Raw genomic sequence first — 24,539 nt, forward strand, 5'->3', positions numbered from 1 at the left:
TATCCAGAATTTGGCGAAAAATGTAGAACGCAGTGTCCTAATACTAGATTCCCTCTGTCTACTCAGCTATGTGCATGACGCTAAAAATAATGTTTCCTTACTGTGCCATTAATATACCGTTGAAATCTGTCAACATTTTTATTATTACTGTAGTAATCTAAATATATACTTACTTTCAGAGTACAATATCTTAAAATAGGTATACATTTTTCTTAACTAAGTGGTTCCACAAATCTAAGATGGTACGATATGGCACTAAATATCGAAGTGTAGGGGAATACGACCCCATGGGAGGGCTGCTATTAGCGCTGGTTGAACTTTGACTTCCCCGTGAATTCTTTATTTCTTCACCCAGCATATGGAATGTGTTTTTGATAGAGACGAACGAATACTTATTATATTTTACGAGCGTTATTATTTTATACTTACTTCGAAAAACATTGTTAACGTTAAAGATATTTGGTATTGAATGTGAAAAATAAAGTTAAATAATGATTATTAATTATATATATGACAATTTATTCTCATTGAATTATTTTTATTTTATCTTACTCATGTTAAAATGTATGGAGTAGCAAAAGCATTTGCCCCAAGTGTTACTTTAACTTAACCTAGTGATATCCATATGACTATATCAGTTCATATATATTTTTTTACTAATCGATAACAACAACAACAACGACAACAATTTAAATAAAAAGCCACGTGTGGAGCAAGTAAAACATAGCAAGAATGCGATTGTAAACCCGGCAGGTTCTGGGTTCGTTTTCCACTCGAGGAAATAAGTATTTAATATTTTCGTTTTCTTAGCCTTCAGAATTCGGTGAAAAGATATAGCATGAAGTTAGAAATATATAAAGGAAACTATTGTATGCAGTTAGTATCTTTTAACTGTGCTAATACTGTATCATGAAAGTGAAAATTATATACTTAAATCTTTTATAAAAATTCAATATTTCTAAGGATAACAGGATAAGGCACTAACCGAGACAGAAGAGTCCCAGGAGAGAAGTTACCACAGCCAGCGTATCCATGCTGGCAGGTTACTGCCACATATCCAACTCTTGATATCCCACGAGGAAATTGATCATGATTAGTTCTTAACAACTATCTGGAACAAAAAAAAATATGTTCAGTAAGAAATATATTTTTAAACACATTACAATATATAAAATGTTATAAAAGCTTTTTTATCTTTTGCTTTTAATCATAACTAAATTTAGGACACCGCATATGAAAAATTGCATATGAAACATTGGGCTTGAATTATTATAATTTAATATTTGATTGGGGCCATCGTGGGTTCGATTCTCAGTCGACAGAATGAATTAGGGGGACGAGTGTCTTAATACTAGGTTAATTCTGCCTTCCCTGTGGGATACAGCTAGATGTTAAAAAAATAATAAACTTATACGTATATTATACATATTAAATTGCATCACTTACATAAATATAAAACTCTAAGAGATTAATAAGAATTATTTTTATAAGAATATTTTCGTAAATAAAATAACTTAGGAAGTTAAATTGATTTTGATAAGCAGTGGACACTTTCAGAATCCAGCTATAACGTAAACAACTATGTTACGTTTAACGTATTAAGGAGACTGTAAACATCTGTTTATATGAGATTCGAAACTCCTAAACTCGTCACAGTAACTATTCACAGATCTATTTCTCATATATCAAATACTTTATTTAAGACGAATAGATTTATATATTACATGTCGAAATCAAATCCCTTTTAGTAGGTCACACACACACATATTTTTAAGTTTCTAAAATCTTTAAAATCTTATAAGATTTTTGACATATTGTAAAATGTAATGTAAAAAATATTATAAGCTTTAAATTAGAAAAACATAAAAAAATTATCACATAAATTTTATATTTCTCTATGGCTATTTACTCGAACCGTTCTCGGAGACATAATTATTATTTTTTTCACTATGGCAACACAAATAATTGTGTTAAAGTTAGACAACTAAACACGCAATTTCCGGAATTCGGACGAAAAGTGGCGAACAGAGTCCTGACACTATGTTCTCTTCGCCTACCCTACTGTATGATATGACTAGTTAAAATCTCTAATAACACTCACTTACTGATACATTTTAATTTCTTATCGTATTTTCAGTAAAGTTAAAACCAGTAATTCATATACATTAGATACATAAGACAACGAGGCCGTCGTGGCGCAGCGGCTAAACGGTGTAGCTGTAACACGACGGTTGTGGATTCGATCTCCACTCGAGGAAGAGAAATATTTATTTACGTTTATGTTTCCATTTCTTCGCTCTAGTGTCGATGCAAAGCGCGGCGTTGAGTTCTGCCTCTCAAAAGGCAATACCTCCAGAATTCGGCAAAAAGTGGGGAACGGAGTGTCTTTCCACTAGGTTCCCTCTGCCTACCCTATTGTGTGCGGGATACAGCGTGAAGCTGAGTAATTTATATTTCCATCGAATCAAACACATCCGAATCAAGATGTACATCAGCTACATAAATCTAGCTACCTCATAATTTACACCATGTTATACGGCTAATGGAATATTTAGTGGGGACATAATATAATTTATCACCCTTATAATTAATTTGTAGCCAATGTTGCTAGACTATTATTAAATTTATAAAAATAAACCAAATAAGTTTATTAGTATACAATAATGCTATTTAATATTGACAGTGGTGTCGATGATAATTGACGTTTCCTTTTACCCTTTCACATACAATCGATACGCCTCGATGCTTATACTAGTACTAGAGCAAAATCGGTTTTATTACTGAGTTGGTGTTAGTATAGGGGCCGGCGAAGATGCAAGAAAATTAAAGTAAATTATTATTAGAGAGCATATTATTTTAGTTTCATAGGTAGACAGAGGGAACCTATCTGTTAAGAAACTCGGTTCCTTATTGAGACTGTTCCGTTCCAAATTTCCCATCAAATTCTTGATACATTGCATGTTGAATGGCGGAGTTCAACGCCACGGTTTAACCCGTTACCAGAGCAAGGAAATTAAATTATTAGATATTGAATGCTCTCGAACCCACAACAGTGGCATTTACAATCGCCTAAATATATATTTTGGTAAATTTTACATACTATAGAACTGTAATAATAAAACGCCAATTCTGTCAATTGTAATTTTGTCGGCCTATCATTATATACGAGTATTGTTCCACGCATGCATGACCCTCATTTAACTTTTGACAGGTTCAAATTACTCAGCTCAACTACCTTTGATATAAGCTTCCGTCATTCGCTGGGGCATTGCACGACTACTAGTACAAACTATATTTTCAATATTATATATAGTTAGTTCTTATTTTTTACATTTTTAAAGTGTTATTCCATATTTAGGAAATACAAAAAAAAAGGTACTTTGTAGAAAATATTTATAAAAACCACGTTCAATTTTTTTATATATATTCTAAAAAATATTTATAATTCTTCTTTACAGCTGAGAATAAGAAGAAGAGATAAATCTTCACTACTTTTACTTTCACTAGCTAAAACCTTAAGCGTTTTACGTCTAGCGATTAATCGTTTTTCTATTTTCTTTCGTTTGATTTAAGTAAAGCCATACAAATTTAAACTTATTAGAACTAAATAAAATTATTTACAAAACTAATATTTTTCATAATAAATAAAAATAAACATACTTAGAAATTACATATAAATAATCTATATATATAAAAGGACTTGTCCTCACTGACTGAGGTAAGACGCACGCACAGCCGTAACCGCTGTGCGTAGAAACGTAAAATTTGGACAGATATTAACTTTCGTAATCTGGACATCCACTAAGAAGGGATTTTGAAAAAATTTAACCCTAAAGGGGTGAAATAGGGGTTGAAAGTTTGTATGGAAAAATTTTTAAATCGGCACCGATTTTTATAAAATTTGAAATTTAGATTTTTAAAAGCATTTAATTGAATACGTATTTCATTGTTTTCTAGAATTCTCTCCCTAAGGGTGCAAATAAGGGGTTGAAAGTTTGTATGGAAACATCTTTAAAACGCCCCCGGTTATTATAAAATTAGAAATTTTGACTCTTAAAAATATTTAATTAAACATGTGTTTCATGGTTCTTTAGAATTCACCCCCTAATGGTGCAAATAAGGGGTTGAAAGTTTGTATGGAAAAATCTTTAAAACGCCACCGATTATTATAAAATTTGAAATTTAGATCATCTCTTAAAAATATTTAATTGAACATGTGTTTCATGGTTTTTTAGAATTCACCCCCTAAATACGCAAGCGAAGCTGCGCGCATCCGCTAGTATTAAATATAAGTACTTATTTTTCAATAAAAATAAAAAATATTTAAATGACTAAAATTTAAAAACGACTTAAACCTAACATAAATTTGTTTGTACGAGTATATCATACGTTTTTATACCATGTAAATATTTTTGTTCGCCACTTTTTATAGGGCAGTGATAAAAATATCTCTCTATAATAAGATGCTGCAGTAGCCTGCGATAAGAACGTTGGGATACTCGTACAAGGTATAAATATAAAGAGATTACGTGACAGCCAATAAAGTGGCGTGACATATGCATATATGATAAGGCATAAGTATATTCCTGTTTTATGTAGACCGCCACGTTAAACTGGAGATTTTAACTGTGTAATTTTCTGGATTTCACAATTTAATTTAAATTTTATGAAAATAATAAAAGTTTTGCTCTGTGAATCCGTGTAGAGTAACTTTATACTTTGGCATTTAAATATTATTTTATACATTATTAGTTTTTTAGCTTCACGCTCTATTCCGCATATAGCAGGAAAGGCAATCAAAGCCTAGTGTTGGGACACTCCACTCAACACCTTTCTGCCGAATTCTAAGGGCATTGCATGTTGAATGGCGGAACTTCTTCCTGGAGTGGGAAAAAAATGCTTTTTGGACGGTTCCTTGACCTTCGATGGACTGATTCATTCTAGGACAATAGTCCTAGGATATACGAATACTTACTTATTAATTCTTAGTTTATTTCGTAGAAGAAACTAATTTGTTATAGGAAATAATACCTACATATATATATATATATATAGTCTATTGCCACGTTAACAATAATTTACTAGACTTACTCTCATCACTGTAACAATTTTAATCAACAGTAATACGTCGGACCGGTTAATTCATGGGATAATGTGTTCAAATCGTACTTCATTAGTTTCATTTCAATCGGAAATCGAATCGAGTATTAAATTTTAGATGGACGACAATTGTTAATTATTAAATTTCGTCTATGGTAATTTGGTACTGTAAAAATTGTATTATTTTTTTAATAAAACAATCTTATTATAACTTAAATTAATTCTATGAGAACATAAAAATTATTTATTACTAAAAATCTTTAAATGATTTCAACATTTCTAAAATATCTTTTCATATAAAGAAAAACAAAAAAGAAATTATCAATTTTTACATTATTATTTACGACTCTCAAGTCAATCCCACAATAAATAGTATAAAAATAAACAGCTATTAGAAAATTTATAGAACAGAGTACTTGCTACTACGTTCTCACGAGGCACACATGCACTCTGAAACGGTTAACCAAAACAAACGTGGCCAAGGTTAAGTTTATAATTTATTGCCACTTGAATGCTGACGGGACGGCAGTTAACAAAAAATTGTATCGCTCAATCCAATAAACAAAGACCTATTTAGTGGTCCGGCGCGCCGAAATGGCGGAGACGATGGATGGAGTACTTAATCATAGGAACTAAATATAAATAAAGATTGTAAAAATGATATAAAAAATGGTAAGGCAATCGTAAGTGAAGCTTAGTTAGAGGGTCAAATAAATATTGTTTAAACTTAGCCTAGATAAATCAAATATAATCAATAAACGATTAATTAATATATTTTTGTATTCTACAAGCTTTTTTTAAAACTTGCATTTGTGAATTACCAGTACTTAAAAGTAGAAATTTTATTCTTTATTTTAAACAAAATTTCCGTCTAAATAAGTTTGTCCCATCACCTCTCTGTCATTTATTTCTAATACCAATATTGAAATTTTTCGACTATAACAACATCGTTAGTTACTTGATGGCTCTCCAAATCATAATGCGGCTGTTGACATTTTACTTTTGAAGCACGTGTAAAGATAACTTTAGCACATCTAAGTTGGGCCTCATCATGTTTATTTTTCACATACGACTAGCTGCGTCAACAGAACTTATTAACATTCTTGATAGCAGAGACGGCTACAACGCTATATATACTAAACGTTATTTATTCTAACAAAACGTAACAATCTAGATGTGCCATATTTACTCTCACTCCAAAAATGTTTCATAAAGCCAACATACCAGTAAATGAATTATGGCAACATTATGTAAATGTTTGAGCAGTAGCCTTAAAAGTAAATAGAGAAATCTCACGAAACCTGCGCCGTGGAGATCACACGCGGTGATTTTATAAACGTGAATGCTATTGTAAAAATAAATTAAACATGTTTTTCAGAGTTTGTTTTGACGACGACTACCATATTTGTGGAGTCAAGGGTGTCGACGTATATTGGACCCACACGGAGTTGTTGAGAAACCTTGTGAAATATTATGAGTGTTCTACTTCTAAATTGATTAATTGTAGGTTGTGTGGTAGAGATGAAGCTCGGCAATCTAATTTGAAACGACAAACACCATTAATTGAGGGGAGTTATTAGGGTTCCGTACCTTAAAAGGTACGGAACCGGTACCTTTTTTGTGCGTTTGTCCGTTTGTCAAGACCATTTATCACGAGATCGCGTGGAGGTATGAAGCTGAAATTCATATCTAATATTCAGGTGGTCTCTGAGTGGTGGCCATGGTCTCTTGAAAAACAGAAAAATGCAGTCAAAATATATGTATCGACTTTCCTGCATTTTGTGTGAAATTCCCGGCATAATCAAAACCTTCCTGGGTATGCCCGCAAACTTAATTTTGTCAAATTTTATGTGTACTTGCCATTCTGAAATTGATACGGAAGCCTCCGTGATCTAATCCGACTCGCACTTAACCGGTATTTTTTTCATTAGTATCATAGCGTTGATTTAAGCGTTAACGATCTTGTTGATAGTTAATTGAAATGGGTGAGGATTTTAGCTCGCAACATGGTGTTTGGGTATAGGATTAAGTTCGTCTGTCTTTTTTCCATGGGTGCGCGTCGGTGCGTGCAGGACCAAAAATTGCACAAGTTTTTTTTATCAAAGTTCCCGACAAAGCATTACTCGTCTCACAATAGTATATTTTTGTTCGTGCGGTCTCCGCTGACAGTTCGCGTGATGTATTAGGCTCTGGTGGAGGATTATTTTTACCCATTTCACGAAGTTTGCATGCATCTATTGTGTAGACCGGAAGCGGCGTCACAAAGCATCTACGAAATTATTATCGGGGGTGAGCTCGTGAATGATTAGGGATTTGAAATACAATACCTATTTAAAAAGAATTCTCGAGTCTAGGTATAGGTACCAATGTGTTGTTTACGCTGAGTGGTTAAGTATTGTCATATGACATTTTTTTTTTAGTTTCATGCTATATTCTGCACATAGCGATGGTAGGAAACCTGGTAATCTAGTGTTAAGGCACTTTGTTCTCATTAAGACACCTCAGTTCCCTACTTTTCTCCGAATTCTGGAGGCATTGCGTGTTTGTTACCTTAATGTTAAATCTTCATTCAACAAGTTAAATGTTTATATTTAGAATACTGTCTATATTTAGTAGAAATTCATCCAATAATGTCGACAAGCTGTGAAATACAAATACAAAATACAGATATTATTTTAAACCAAAGCTAATAATATATTATACAAATAATTAATGCATTAAGAACAATTAATAGAAAAATATTCTATAGAATATTATAGCCATAAAGATATTGTACCTATAGAGAAGTGAAATAACAAATAGAACTGACAGCAACTTTGAAGTTTGAAATAGAAATGTCACAACGCAGAATCGAGGAAAAGTTTAGTTTACGATACTGCGATGTTAAGTTTGTCGAATCTCGAATCTACAACATTGATAAAATTTGAAACGAATTTCAAAGAAATCTTAGGAAACTGTCGACATTTGAATCTTTTTACATTTATTTCTAATAAAAGCTACTTTAAATATTTTATTGAAATAAAATAAATATATTATGCTTCGCTTTACTTTGCAGAGTAATCATAGAAAGCTCCTACTTTATATATCACGTTTAGTCAAGACAAAGATATTATAATTATTTTACGATTTAGATTCTCATCAACTTACCTACTACTAAACTACGACACCATCTTTAATCCGACTCTAATACAAAAATATTGAATTTCTAATCTTTTACATTGTGAGCCAATTTGTAAAACATTCATTGTTAGAAAAATATGATAAAGTACCTAATTTTAATATACAATGTACAATTATGTCAAAACGATAAACTTATAACATTAATTATAATCGATAACCTCCTCGGATAATCTTTGTGAACTTTAAGGAATTTGATCTAATGCCTCCCACACATGATGTATATGGACCGTCTCTTCTATAATAATAATAATTAGTCGCCTGCTTCTTCACTTCTTGTCTTATATACATATTATTATTATTTTTAGTGTATTTTAGCTTAACGTTACCGTTCCGTTCCCAATAAGACACTTCCGTTGCCCAATTTCCGACGAATTCTGGAGGCATTACTTTTTGAGTAACGGAATTTAACGTCGCGCTTTGCCTCGTTACCACAGTGAGGAAAATCTCAAATACTTCTTCAGTTCCTCGATTGAGAATCGTACCCAAAACCTGTCGTTATCCTTGTACCAAAAAGAGCCTAACCGTAAATGCGACAGGTAGAGTATCTAAATGAAACAGAATCTTTTTTTATTACATATTTCACCGAGTGGAACTTGAACTCACAATCATCACTTCAATTAAATATTTAATACATTAAATTTAACTATCTCACCGAGCGTTTCGTGAAACAGAATATTTTATGATAGTCGAAAATAAAATTATTATTTGGAAATTATAACGCATAAAGCTTTGCCATTCGCAAATTTTACAGTACTTTTGATGAAAGTTGCAGATAGTATAAAGGCTTAGTGAAAATAAAACTAGTAAATATAAAATATATATGCTAGGAATTCTTTTTATATTTAGCAAACTTTTGTCTCGAACATTAAGCGATGCGTGGATTTCAGTATTATTAGTAGGTTCCCTCTACCTACCCTGCTTTGTACGTGATACAGCATAAAGCTAAAAAAATGCATCTCCTTGTAAAGTAAGTAAAGAATTTATTGTTAGTTTATTTATATTTTTATTGTGAATTGTACCAGCAAGGCACCTACGGTTGTGAAATACTGTGGGTTCTTAATCCATATCAGGGCAGGCAGAGGCACCTAGTGTCAAGACATTCCGATCCCATTATAATAAACTTCTGATCTTGCCTTGAGTGTAAAATTCTATGTAATAATTCTTATTTTCACAAAAACCTTTTTATTTTATTTTTCTTTTAAAATGCAATTTTTAGGTTACTCTAGTACAATAAATATATTTAAAGTTCGAAGTAAACTAGTGACCTCATAAACAAGTTCTTTTACAATATTCTCTCATTTCATATTTTTCATAGTTCACAAAGAATATGCCGCATGTAGGTGAAATAACTTTATGGAAGCTTCAAGCTCACGCTGTCTTTTGTTGTATGCTATTAAAGAGTTATTGTTCTTTTTATTTTAAATTTTATATGAAAATTTTGAATTTTTATTTGTATTTTGTAGGAAAATATTCTTCAAAACTAAGTTATTATAATTTATGACCTCAAATACAAGAATAATATGCCGCTATGAAAAAAAACTATATACTATAATATACGTATATAATATTTACCTTAGATAAATTTAAATTCATATGTGAAACAACAAATTTTATTAAGCTTTGATGTTAATATGCTAATTTAAAAAATCACGAATTAAAACATGTCCAAATGAAATAATCAAAGGATGTAAAACTTGAAAGGAAATGTAACTCATACGTACGAATATATTAATTATTATTTGTCGCTAATTCCACATGAAAAACTGCATTTCCGCGAATATTCATTTGCCACGCGCCTTTGATGTCATGAGGAATTTCTTGGCTCGACAGCTGACTCATCGTTAAGTTTTATTTTTATTAGCATTCTACGGCTTAGACTAAGAGCAAAAGATATTTGTGAATGTTTTTTTTTCAACATCAAGCTGTTTTCGTAGTATCGTTCTTAGAGGGAATATAGTGTTAGGACACTCCGTTATTTCCGTCGAGTTAAAATAATTTAGATAATTTAGTTTAATTACATCACTAACGATTTGTCGCAGTTGTTTACTAAGTAATTAAAATAATTCCGTTTTCCGTAAAAATCAAATATCCTCATGCGACGTGAACGTTTACATATTCGCGTGTTTACGACGCCATTAGCTGGGAATAATGAACTCTACGCGATGCGCTTTGTTCTATATAGGATCTATTTTATAAGTTACCTCTTGTGATTTAGATTTACTTTTGTCGAGGGTGGGCTGTATTCTAACTTTGATTAAATATGTTCGCACTAGATAATTCTCGGATGGGCGCCAGACTAATCTGGGATGGGCACCAGACTATTCTGGGATGGGCGCCAGAATAATCTGGGATGGACACCAGACTATTCTGGGATGGACGCCAGACTAATCTGGTATGGGCACCAGACTACTCTGGGGTGGGCACAGACCACCCGGTACCCTCTATTCCCATATTTCTGTTAGCGTTTGGGAGCACAGCGAAAGCTACATTTGTCCTTTGTTATACTCGTGCGTGCTTACAACCGCAACTAAACAGCCACATACGATTGCACAATGTTTGACCACATGTTTCTACCGTCCCACCTCGCGCTATCAAAACATTGACCCTCTTATCCATAGCCAAGTACTGTAGCACTTTAATATATACAAGTGTACCTTTTATTTGCTTAACCCATTAGCAGGTACTTAAAGCTATAGCGTACGCCATTAAAAAAATATTTACCTCTCAGCCGTCTGTCTCATCGATGCGGTGAATTTTATGTCAATAAGAATTCAATTTTATCAGCTTTTGTTTCTATTAACGCTACTATTACGACTACCGCTTGTTTTTTGCTTGGTCGCGCCTTAAATCGTTATGGTCATTTATTAGGCCCCTTTTTTGTTGAAAGGGACGTTTTTAAGCATAAAGGGTGGGCATCCAGCAATTAAGGAGCTGTTAGAGCTAAAAAATGTCACCCTTTTAGAGCCTTTGCGGGTGCAATGTCGAAAAAAGTAGTCATTTTTTATCACCTGGCCTGGAAGTCACAAAATGTTTATCGCCACTCGACGATACGTTGATTTATAGCAGCATGAGGACCGGGGCCCGAAATGAATTAGATTATTTAATTGGTCATTTATTTTCCGTGATAATGCTGGCTGCCCTGCCCTGAACGTATGAGCTCGCTAAAGTGGCATTCAGTTGATAAGCTGAAATCGTTTTTTAATCTATCCCCTTATTTTTTATACCATCATAAAATGGATTTACACATCCGCTGGTAGTATATTATATAGTACAAGAATATATTTTGAAACTAGTTGTTGATCTAACTTTAGATTTATTACACGTAATTGCTATGAAGGCGCCATATCTCATGTATTATGGATTATCATCGAGAAATATGAGATACTTTAAGACAAAAGGTATAAAAATTGTACTAAAAAAGTGGCTAATGACCGGCTTACACTTGAGGCCCACCCGTAACGAAAAATTAAAGGCTTATCTTAAATTATGCTTAATTGGAGGGTCCAAAGGTACAGATTGAATTTCAAAGCATTGATTGATGGTAGTACATCAACAAAATTTACGATAAAATTCGTACGTAATCGATTAGCTTTTTATATAAAAATTGGCCACTTATATGCAAATGAACAGTTTTTAGTTTTTTTCTTTACTTTATGCTGTATACCCCACACAGTGTGGTATGCAGAGTGAACCTAGTGTTAACACACTCCGTTTCACATTACCCGTTGAAATCTTAATTGCCTTGAATATTTTCATTTCCTTAATTGCAAGTCACTGATCTATTTATTAAGCATCTATTTATAAAAAAACATACAAAATACACATTTTTAGGTACTTTTTCCATTTATGCATATTGAATGAAGAATTTTTTTTTTTTAAATTTAATAACTAAATTTAAGGTTTATCATGAATTATGAAAAAGATACCATTAAGTACTCTAAAATCAAAACAAAAGTTCATAAAATTAAATCCGCATTTCATCGACAAATACTCGTACAACGTATAATTATTCCAAAACTCAGTATTAAAACCTAAGCAATAGAACGTTCATTTAAATAGCAACACATAGTTACGTCGCTGAGTCCAATGCACAATAAGCTATTGTTTCCTAAACCACAAACAATGGTATCACAGTACCCATTCTTAATTCCCACTAAATCCTCCGAATTGGGTACCACTAAATAACCATTCGAGAGCACTCTGTGAATTTAGACACCCTTGTAAGAAATAGAGTATCATTTTAATTGATTTCACAAAAACTTGGAACACTAAAGAAAGAGAGAACAAGGGCTCCTTCATTTTATGTGGCAGCTGTTTGCAGAAACAAAACACTACTCATAAACGTGCCACTCAACGTTTTTACAACGTTTTCAGGCTTCGTGTAATTCTTTTTATGTAGCCTGTTAGTTTATAGTCCAGTCTGTAACAATTTTAGTTGCAATTTTTAAAATGCAACTGTATGCTGGATATGCTTACATAAATGTGGTAGTGAGGCCAGGTTGAGGTTATTTCGAAGGTCTTTGTGAAATAATGATATACCGAAGCCTTTTGCTCTGAGTTGCTATTTTTTTATAAGCTTCACGCTTTATCCTGCACACAGCAGGGAAGGTAGTGGGAACCTAGTGGTAAATAACTCCATCTCCATCTTTTCGCCAAAATTCCAAATTCTAGGGGCATTGCGGATAGAGCGCCAGAATTCAGCGTCGCGCTCTATTTCGATACCAGAGCGAAGAAATGAAAATATTATTATATCCTCGATTGGGAATCGAATGCACAACCTGTCGTGTTTTCAGTCACACGTTTATTCTCCTGCGCCGCGATTGCTAAATTTATTCTACAATTCATGCTAAACCCGAATCCTATCTCTAAAAAGTCGTTTGTATAGAAGTCTATACAAATCATATTTAAGAATCTCGAACCTATAATTTCTATTAATTACTGTACTATAGAATTGAATAGTAATCATACGCTGTATACTTAACTTTCTATACATATATACATAAGGGTAATCAGAACGTCACCCAGCAAATTCTGGACAATCTCAATAGAGCAAAATTGAAACGGCCATCCGTTGTGGGCGAGAACGAAACAGTTAATTCTAATTATCGCCGTATTCTGAGGCGGAATTTTATTGCTATCTCATTGGGGCGCTCATTACGGCCGAGGACGTAATTGTGCTCTATTGTACTTGAAATACGTCCCGCCGCCATTTTTCTGCGAAGCGTGTGAAAATGGAACGTTCGCCCTAATTCGCAACGTTCACGCTAGCTTACCATTCAAAATTAATGAAAAAAAGTTGGGAAATTTCCGATATGGTGGATTATCTGCCGGCTTAAAGATTAATTATTGCTTGTTCCCGGCGAACAAGTTATATTTAGCGATACTTTGAGTTGGTTGGTGGCGTCACAGATTTTCAGAAAAGTATTTAGACCCATACATATTTAAAAAAAAAAAACAAATCAAATCAGCTTCTTGCTGTTAACCCGTATACATCAGAGTAGCCTGAGGGAACCTAGTGTTAAGACTGTCGACTTCTGCAGGCATTGCGTATTGAGTGGCGGAACTGAACGCCACGCTTTGTCTCGACACCAGAGCGAAGAAATGAAAATATAAATGTAAATAAATAACTTTCACTTTCTCGAGTGGGGTTCGAACCCACAACCACCCGCGTTTACAGTCACACTTTCTGCCCCTGCGCCGCGATTGTTCTAAAACAACCGTGTATTCTAAAACAATTTTAAAGATTAGGAACAGGAACTATATTATACCATTATACCAAAATACGATATAGGTACAATGTTTATTAAAATAACTTGCTAATAGAATAACAAAATAAATGGATCCCGTTATTGTTAGTTTATTTTGGGAACACACATTCGCCTTAGACAGCCACTGATGGACTCTAAAGTTTCATCGCGGGATGTCGGAGCGATTAGCGCCCTGACAGCTAATTTATATACTCAACTTACTGTTCTATTCCCGGAGGGATGCGACCACAGACGTTAAATCTCATAGATATACCAAGTATGGGATAAAATATAAATAATAATTAATAAACAAGCACTAAGGTACAATTTAGTTATAGATTTTTCTTTTGATGGACATACAAACATTTGGATTTTACTATTTTATTTTTCTTATATTTAATATTACAAAAATACTTAAAAAAACAATTATTTTCAACATAATAAAAAAAAAATAACGTCACGTCACGTCGGCTTTAAAGCATTGTAACTAAATACTCGATATAATTGTTCAATCGGATTAAGATTTTTGGTGATGAAAATAAGAGCAAACAATAACAAATATGAACTGCACCAACATTATTATATACAAGTACAAAGGCAGCAGCTGTGCAACGCTCACACCTCATTGCCTTTTCCGTGACATTGCGTTGTGCCATAAAAGATATCAAGTTTTGCAATAACATTAGTACATTAGCTAGATTTATTGATATCGATACATTTATTCATAGATAGAAATTTGCTAAAATGATGAAATGAATCTATTAAAATAATTACTACGAGGCCAGTTGCTTAAACGCAACAGATCATGGGTTCGATTCCCACCCAAGGAAAGGAAATATTGGATAATTTCAATTCTTCGCACTGGTGCCGAGGCACACGGCGTTGAGTTCCGCCACTCAACACGCAATGACACCAGAATTTGGCGAAAAAATTGAGATCAAGGATACAACTACAGGATTCTCCTAATAAATTGTGAAAGAGTTCAAATCATCAGCTTTCTTCAGCATCAGCATCATACACAAAATAAAAAGAAACAAAACAACATACAAAACGAGCCATATCTCATACAAAAATAAGCAACACCGTGTATAACACAATCGAGTCCTAATCCCAGAAAATATCCCTTACGTCCATGAATATAAAAAAGGCCGCTTACGAAGTAAAGCCGAAAGAAATGCTCTGCCGCCTCTAAGATTACCATAACATCGGTCGGCATTGTTTCAATGGTAACAACAAATTGTATTTACAACCCTTCAGCGCTAAATCTGGCAACGATTTTAGTAAGGACTGTTGAGACAAATAAATTGAGTTTAGAAGTTTCTTATTGTATCTTTGTAATCGATTCCTTGAATTCGATAAGATTTGAGTTTTCCATAATTTTAGGTATAAGAGTACCTACTTGAAAAATGTCGAAATTTGTCATGAGATGATTTAATTTCTATTATCATATTATTATTATAGACCCAGGTTATATATATTATAAGGTTTTTTATCGTTTATCCTGGCAGTATAAAAAAGATTTATTTATTTAACTGAGCCGGTTAACTTTAGTAAGCGTGGAATAATGTGTTTACAATTTTTATTACTTTCATATAGAAATAAAGCACGCACTAAATTAAATTTCATTATACTAGTTTCTAAGAAATGAGGCAATAAAACAAACATTAAAGTGGACTAACAACAGTAACCAATAAAGAAGTTGTTTTGTACTAACAATTAATTAGAAACATAAAACTGTGAAAAGGCAATATCTTAAGTAACCTATTTATGCGTCACTTATCATTTTTACTGGGGCATAAATTTAAAGAATCGTCGCCCAAATGGATGTGCCATCTCCCTAAAAGCGCGTCTGTATATCGCATGCTCGTAAATTACGAGACGACATACTAGAATAGCGTAACACCCTAAAGCCATGGGAACCGACGACCCCCGACAAAGAAAATACAAATCCGTCCCTACTTTCCAATCAAAAAGATATCAGAAATCTTTGAAATCGATTCGAAATGCCAGTTTAATAAACAATTTGTTAATTCAATATCAATTTTTATTATAACCGTTAACTGTATCATTTAGTAAATGTATAGAAAATGAAAGTGTAAACAAAGCTTTTAAGAAGAAGCCGGAAACATTGGGGATTTTTCCCCGCGAACCCAACAACAATAGCGGCCTATAATACCTAGGCGTGGGGAGCTCCTTTTGTTTAATTAATTATCTAGCGGATATAATAATTAAGCTCAAAAGCAGGGCTGTAATTACAATCTTTTATGTAATATTAATTTGAAAATATTTTACATATCAAAATGTAATTTTATGTTTAAGTACCCTTCGTCACTTGCACGTGCACTAAAATAAATAAAAAAATAAAAAAAGGAAAAGAATCAGTACTTGCATAGCAGTACCGATTATAGTTTATTATTTATGGGTCTACTACGCACAACCACAAAAAGTTATCGATTAATGTTTTGGTCTCCATTCAGTTTTTTTCCTCGTGTGTTTCTTTTAAAGCTTCACTATACATACACAAATAGATATTTATATTTAGTAGAATAAAAATAACATAAATATAGTTTTCTAAAACATGAATTTTGACTTAAGTTAAACGTCCTATATCATTGTAGACAGTATATTGAAATAAAATGTTCCATTTGTGGAACCAGTAATCGATTATGACGCATTCGAATCTGATAATATATCTTCAGCACGCCAGCATTTAATTGGTGATGGATCACCACTACCCTGACAGATGTAATTCACCAGTGTATATCACATTTCGTCCACTGGTTCTCTCCAATCGTGCATATTCGATACGGATTTATTATTTTCGTCTTTTCTCCTACCCTCTTTGCTTCGGAAACGATACGTAAAATGACGGAAGATATGAAGGGCGGTAATGGGGGAAAATTGTACTTTATTCGATTTTGATAGACTTAATGATGGATTTAGGTCCCGCTGTCACTCAAGAGATCTGGCAGCCTTTAACGTTGTTAGCGGGGGTTTATGTATTTTATATAAATTGAAATACACGGAAGCGACCTATAAAATATGTTTTAGAATAATCAACAAGTGATAATAAAGGACAATTTACTTTTAGATTTTTATTTTAGACTAGTTTCATATTTTATTTTTTTTCAATAGAAGTCTAAAAAATATAACATCATATTTTAAGCAGTAAAAGAACATAAACACCGAAATTCTAGCTGGGTGTTCTAAGCCATAAAAAATATTATGTTTTTTAACCTCTTATCTTATCACGGTCGTATAAAACTACTGAAGTTGCATTAATATATTTGTTAATGGGTAAGTGATAAGCTGCTTGAAGTTACTTACGAAGTGCCAGTTTTGTTTGTATTTATTAATTAGTTTAATCGTCAAGACATTCGAGTTAAGGTTTAATTTCATTCACAACATCCTCAATATCGATATCTAACCGAATGTTTTTAATATCGATATCTAACCAGTTGGGAGCGATCGCCCTATTATTACCAATTACCTTCTCGATAAGGGATTTATTTATGACCCCGGCGGCCAGGTTGCTTAGAGAATTAAAATTCATTGTTTCTTATCCTCAAAGTGACCGATTTACCGAGGTCATGAGATATCTTCGCTTTATCTGTGACAAGAATAGGCTTTTAAAGCTGAGGGTCGCTGATAGTGAGGAGAATAATTACGTGACCTATTCGAATTCGAAATGTTACGGCCTTAGTGCTTTGAAAAATTTATTGTCTAGTTGTCGATTTAATTTAATTGGACTTAATAATAAAATATACAACGTTCTTTTATAAGGTTTTTCATTATTTAAAACATAATGAAAAATAAGTTTTTTTTTTATTGTCTCCAAATATAAATTAAAATCTTTTAATTTATTTAATATATATTTTAAGAAAATATTAATCTGCTCTACAAAAGTTCAAATATAACATAAAATCTTTTAACATATGGAATTATTAAAAATTCTAATATTTAAGGGCCGGACGTCAGCAATTTCGTATGCAAATCGCTAAGAAAATAACCGACATGCGACATGTGTGTTTCGTAAATGTACATGTAAATATAACGGGCGTTACTTTTTGCTTCCTGCAGTTTCGCGAAACGCGGCGCTAAATACTGTGACCTGAACTAGCTGGGTTAAGTAAATATACGCCTTTACACTTTGTAAGACAGTATTGTATGTTAAACACACCAGGATGTTCGGGGTGGGTAATACAACCGTATGTGATGACCTCGTTGACACTACGTAAAGCAGAGAGATACTAAGAATTCGGTATTATTGAAAAAAAATATATAGGATTATAGAACTTGTATAATATTAGGAGAATTTTAATATAACTCACAAATATTATTATTGAAAAAGTCTTGATAAACTGAGTTAAACTATTTAAGCTTTTTTTAGATTATATCTTTCAAATTATTATTATGTAGTAATACTTAAATTATAAGAGTTTTAACAATTATGAATTATTAGTATATAAAAAAAAATACTATATATTTTTTATGGATTAAGAGAAGTGTGTCACTACCTTTACAGACAGGATCAGAGCGATTACTGAACGGTTGTCGCCCATTCCCAATTCTATTGTAACTGTGTCGTAGTATATCTTACATTGAATTTTAAGAGCTACGACTAAAATAGTCATTTTATGTTCTAACAATGGTATTTATCTACATCGATTTTATAAACAACTTACAATGTATCTATGTCGAAATTAACAATTTAAATATTTTTTTTCTTTTTCAGCTTCACACTGTACGCCGTATATAGTAAGGTAAGAGAAAATAAATAAATCAAATTCACGCTGGGAACCTAGTGTTAAGACACTCCGTTCCCCACTTTCACAATTTAATGAACACTCAGTTCTCCACTTTCTGCCAAAAGCTTGAGGCGTTATATCAAATATATATAAACATTCCTTCTAATGGAAATCAAACCCACAACCAAAACTTTTATAAAGAGACTGATTCTACAAAGACACTAGAAGAACAGTGATTAGTCCGGTTAGAAAATCCCATATATGTCTATATATTTACTTTAAGTCATGGCTAAGGAACATCAAAGAATGAACTGGAATTAAAAACGCCGTACATTTAATTCATTTGGCTAGGGACAGGACCAAGTATGCGAAGTTGACTGCCAACCTTCACTAGTTGGAGAGGCACTTTAAGAAGAAGAAGAAGAAGATATATTTACTAGCTTTTACATGTGAACATTAAAAATACCAAGAATTGTGTATGATACATTTTAATAAGGTATTGTAATATGATACATTTTTTTTCAATTCAATTTCAATCTGAGACTCGCGTTTTCAAGCAAACAAATTCTACAGCTTCAACATAGATTTACTGTATAACTTTAAAAGAAACGTCACATATTCTTCCATGTTTCACAAGTTAAAAATGTAACATTTTTTTACAACTAACATTAATGCAATAGTGGAAACATGTTGGATCGTATGACAAAATTACCAGAAGTAATGTTTCTATTTGTGACTTCGAAGCTTCCGGCTTTTACAACGTCAACGTAAAAAAAGTTTTAAAATATGATATTTCAGTTCCAACTTCAGTCGTTACTATAGGACTATGTCAATTTGTAATAATAACGAAATACAATATTTAATTGGTTTGCGGGTATTTTTGAGATTGTACTTAAATCCGTATGCGGATTGAAAAAAATCTTTATAAATTAATCTGATGGTCATCAATGGTCCGGCCATTGAAAGATAATGTCATCGATAGAAATCCCTTAATAGGATTTGAAATCGTAATTTTACGTTCCGTAAATATGCTACAGTGATAATATTGTTAGACATTAAAATATTTTACCTTCCCATAGGCAAATAGAGTGAACTATTTCGCATATGGGAAGGTAGACAGATGAAACTTAGTGTTATAAAAAATAGAGCCCAGCCGCTGAGGCAATATGCAAAGCCTCAAGAATTGCGCAGAAAATAGGGAACGGATGTGTTCATACCTAATTGGGAATCGAATTCACTACCATCATACTTACCCCCAAACACTGTTTTGTTAGCGTCAAACAAATAACAAAATTCCACAAATTTGAATACCATTACAATCGTATGAAAAAAAAAACAGAAATTTATATGCAAAAAGTTAACGAACTCATATAAAAATGTATTTATTCATGTAATAGTTATTGATTTTACTTTTCCAATATGTAAAAATTAAATGCTGGTCCAAAAACAGTCTACATCGGCATAGATAGGTAGGTACATAAAAAGTATTTTATAGTCAATTTTTGATGACCACGTAATCATGTTAAAACATTTGTCGAACGTTGAATGAACTTTTACGTGGTACACGTTTAATATCCGTTAGTAGTTCAAATAGCTCGCCAGGGATTAAAATGAATAGCTGACGTCAGAATGGGATTGATAGAATAATATGTTGTTTTTAAAAGATTTTTTATTATAAAGGTCACTAGTGGCGCAGAGGCTCAATTGTAAACGCAATAGATCGTAGGTTCGATTCCCATTCGAGGAATTAATATGAAGAAAAAAGCATTATCCTTGCTTATTTAACCATTTCGGATCGATGTCATAGTGAAAATTATCCGCGCAAACGTTTGTAAGGCGATACCTCTTAATCTCCTTCATATAAGCTTTGATAAGGCAGATCAAGTGCTTATTCTGTATAAGAAACTAGTAAGCTGTACTTATGATCTCTTAGTATTTTGAGAAGTGATTGATGGTGGTAGAAGAACTATTTATATTTATGTAATAAAATATATCAGAATTATATTTTTAATGAAATACATATAATAAAATAACTTAATGAAGATTTTCATAATGAAATGTTATTTTTTTTATAAAATTACATTATTTTCCGAGGGAAAGTACTCTATATCGGCATATCGCGAGTTTGGCAGCGAAATTCAATGCCACACTTCATTAATTTAGACAGGGAGAATTAAATAATAAATATTGTTATATTAACTTCACGTTGTATTTAGCATAAAGCAAAGTAGGCAAACTGTGTTTAAACAATCCTTTGAGTAATTTTCGAGATGAGACGAAATTAAAATAATTAATTCCTTCCAGTAACAATCTGACCCACAAACTCTACGCTTTTAGTCGGAAGCTGTGTCACTACGCCACGACGGACAAAATTATTACTTGGCTGCGATTCGAACTGATAAAAACCCTAGCTTAGTGTCAAAACACTTAGTTCTTTACTTTTGTTTCTGTGTTTATTGATATGCTGAGTAAAATAACCCAATTGCATTCGATTATACTTTATATTCCAAAATATTATATTATATTCTTAACAATATTTTTATTATATGCCTATATGTAAACTCAACATGCCGATTTATTAATATCCATTGTTTGTAGAGGTAGTTTGTAGTCTAATTTGCTATGGAAAATGAATCAATTGACACGATAATGTTATTACTGAACCTTCCATAAAAGAATGCTACTATTTCTTTTATGATACTCAAATTTGTACTCAAATGGGCTAATTGCGCTAATTGTAAAGAAAATGGTAAGGTGAAGTTCAACTTTGATTAGGATATTATACACTTTTTTAATATACAGTAGGTTGTGATATAACACTACCCGATGTTAGTGATAGTTAAATATTCATATAGAAGAATATTTATAACTCAAATATAAGAGTTTTCATGGAACAAAAGAAATTTTAAAGCTCTGTTCAATTTTCGCCCTGATTTGAGACATTGTGTTGTTTGGTGGAACTCAACGCCGAGTTTTGTCTTGCCAAAGTATGGGGAAATTAATCAGTTACTATTATATTTTGGGTATCGAATTTAAAACCGTTACTTTTACAGGCAGATGTTCTACGGTGGCCGCCATAACAAATACATATGTATAGAAATATATAGATATTAATCAAATTAGAATTTGAAAAGATTTGTTAATTAAGTTGTATGAAAACATCTTTGTCATCAGGTAGTTTTTAATAAGCTTTAAATGTGAAGCAGAGTAGTACAAGCTAGATTTATAGAATTTGGCAAAAGAGAGCATATAATTCTCGACATATTTGATGTCTCAATAAGATCAAGGTTTAAAGTGAATCACGCTAGGATTTTCCACAATCTCAATAGCTTTCTTCAAACTTACCACTCTTTTTTTATATAATTATATTTTACCAAATTGTCTATTGTATTTTGACCTGTATTTTACCATATGGATATATATTAACTTCTTATTAGGGTACATACATAAGACTCGTATAAGACCATACGATGACATTTTTAAATTATGTGGCGGTATAGATCTCTTTCTTTTCACACTAAGACGTACTTGAGCAAAAATGACTATGACGCTTTTAAAAATGTTCGTTAACAAAAGTACAATCGTAATATTTTCGCTAATTCATCGTTTCTGTCCGCAGTGATAAGTGGCGGACGGGTCGGGGCGGAAGTCGTTTTTTTTTTCTTTTCGAAACTCTCGAGAGCTTTACAAAATGTCTTCGAAAACGACTTTTCGCTCTTAAGTGCGTTTTGACATCCCTTTTGCACTTATTTTTACAATGCTGTACCTCTCGAGCCCTCTCTTTGCCTCCATGAAGCTTTGGCTACATTCATTGATTCCAAAATAATGACTCTCATAAACCCGCAGCAAATTGAGATAAAAAAAAACATAATATAAATTCTTTTAACATAGTTTTGTAATTTTATTTGCTAGTTTTTAAAACGTATAAACAGAACAGAAATGTTCATGGCAGAATGGCGATTTAGCATTACATTTTCCGCTGGCTTAAAATGAAAAAAAAAATTGTATCGTGAATGTATGTGAAATGTGAATAGAATGACAATACTTTGCTTATTGCAATTAAGGTAATGGTATACTTAGGGAAAGTATGCTCTACGATACAATAAAAAATTCCCATCGTTTATTATTGATGAGGAAACAGAAAAGGTTCAGGTAATTTAGGTTAAATTAATGATTAAATATGTATGGAGTATATTCAAAAGTTCATTATTAATGGTAATAATGATGAACCCCCATTGAATAGAGAAACAATTATTCTATTGAAATGTTGATGTTTTGTTAAAGTATTATAAAATCTACTCCGAATGCTTAGAAACTAATCCCTTATTATTATTTTTATATACAAAAAAAAATAAAGTGTAATTGCAGGAAAAAATATTAGAGGCATTTACAATTTTACATAAACCATCGTCTTATTATGTAAAATATAATAAATATACAAAGGTAAATATTTTACCAATTTCACAAAAATATTCATCATAATAATCAATTGTTAGAGCTAGAATTAAATTTATCACAACAATGCGCTATGATTGCGGGAAAGGACCTAACCGTATTACAATATGTTTTTAATTGATCGAATATCAGTGAAATAATATGAAATAAATTAATATAAATTATCTAAATATCCCAAATAATAAAACATATATAATAATAATAAATATAAAACAGAAAAGTAAATCAAAAATTAAAAAAAAAAATAGGAAAGCAAATATAAATTTAACTAATATTATATTAGCAATCTTTAATACTTACATAGCAGCCTTATATCCATATACATACAAATAAATCAAATTGTACGAATCACCAAATAAAAAAAAAACCAGTCGATTTATAAAGAAAACACAAAACACAACACACGTTTCAAAACTCGCGTCAAACTCTATATAGAGACGTCCTTCCCCGCCCATAGCCAAAGCTGTACTGGTCTGGCCGGCGGTCTAGACGACGGCACGGGGGTAAATCAACCCTATAGGGATGTACCCATAAAGGTATAATAAACGTCCAAAAAGCGTCGATAGAGGTGATTTTTGAAACAATAGAGTACAGAGGTGTAATTGGTTGTTTTAATTAACTCATGGTATTGCAGTTCATATTTATTATATGTATATGAGTATAGTTTAGAATGCAGCTTCCAATTTTGTATCTGAAATTCATTTTGGTTTATGGAAAATACTTTTAATATTGATATCAATTGATTTGTTGCTTATTTTGGTACATTTTGGTTATTATTTTTAATTTAACATTTTGATATAATTTATTATTATGCTCTCAGGTAAATATACTCGTAAGTACAAAATAATGTTTTGTATTTTACAAATAAAAACGTACCCTACGTTTAGTTAGTCTAGCCAGGTTGGTTGTGGATTCGATGCCCTTTCGAGGAAATGAAATATTTAATATTTTCATTTCTTAGCTCTGGTGTAAAGGCAAAGCGCGGCGTTAAGTTTCGCCACTCTGAATTCGGCGGAAAATGGGAAAGGAGTATCTTAACACTAGGTTTTCTCTGCCTACCTTGCTGTGTGGGATACAGGTGACGCTTAAAAATCTTCATCTTCATTCACACTTTATCTCTCATATATGAAGTTGACAGAGAGAACCTAGAGTTAAACGCTGCGTTGCCTTCCTACCCTGCTATACTCGTATACTGAATACAGTGAAACAAAAGAAATATATAAGTTTAATAATTAATTTCTAAATTGCAATAGCGCTAGCTCATGCTGCCATCAGTAAATAGCAGCTGCTAGAGGCAATAGGTGTTCTA

General features: G+C 32.3%; 1 protein-coding gene across 2 annotated transcripts in view; it reads right to left on the bottom strand.

The window, feature by feature from the left end:
* LOC146530122 (roundabout homolog 2-like) overlaps positions 1-24,539 on the bottom strand; it is a 53,634-nt gene that overhangs the window by 13,311 nt on the left and 15,784 nt on the right. The window contains exons 1-2 of one of the 2 annotated variants that reach the window (XM_085200518.1): positions 23,531-23,673; positions 986-1,111 (exon numbers count right to left, since the gene is read on the bottom strand). In XM_085200518.1, coding sequence (XP_085056644.1) covers positions 986-1,034 — 49 coding nt within the window. In that variant the 5' untranslated portion in view covers positions 1,035-1,111; positions 23,531-23,673. Of the gene's footprint in view, positions 1-985; positions 1,112-23,530; positions 23,674-24,539 lie in introns of those variants that run through there. The other variant, XM_085200517.1, reaches the window with a different exon arrangement.

Source organism: Heliconius melpomene, chromosome 17, assembly GCF_056956725.1.
Source record: "Heliconius melpomene rosina isolate 202511_hmr_F chromosome 17, ASM5695672v1, whole genome shotgun sequence".
Classification (NCBI taxonomy): domain Eukaryota; kingdom Metazoa; phylum Arthropoda; class Insecta; order Lepidoptera; family Nymphalidae; genus Heliconius; species Heliconius melpomene.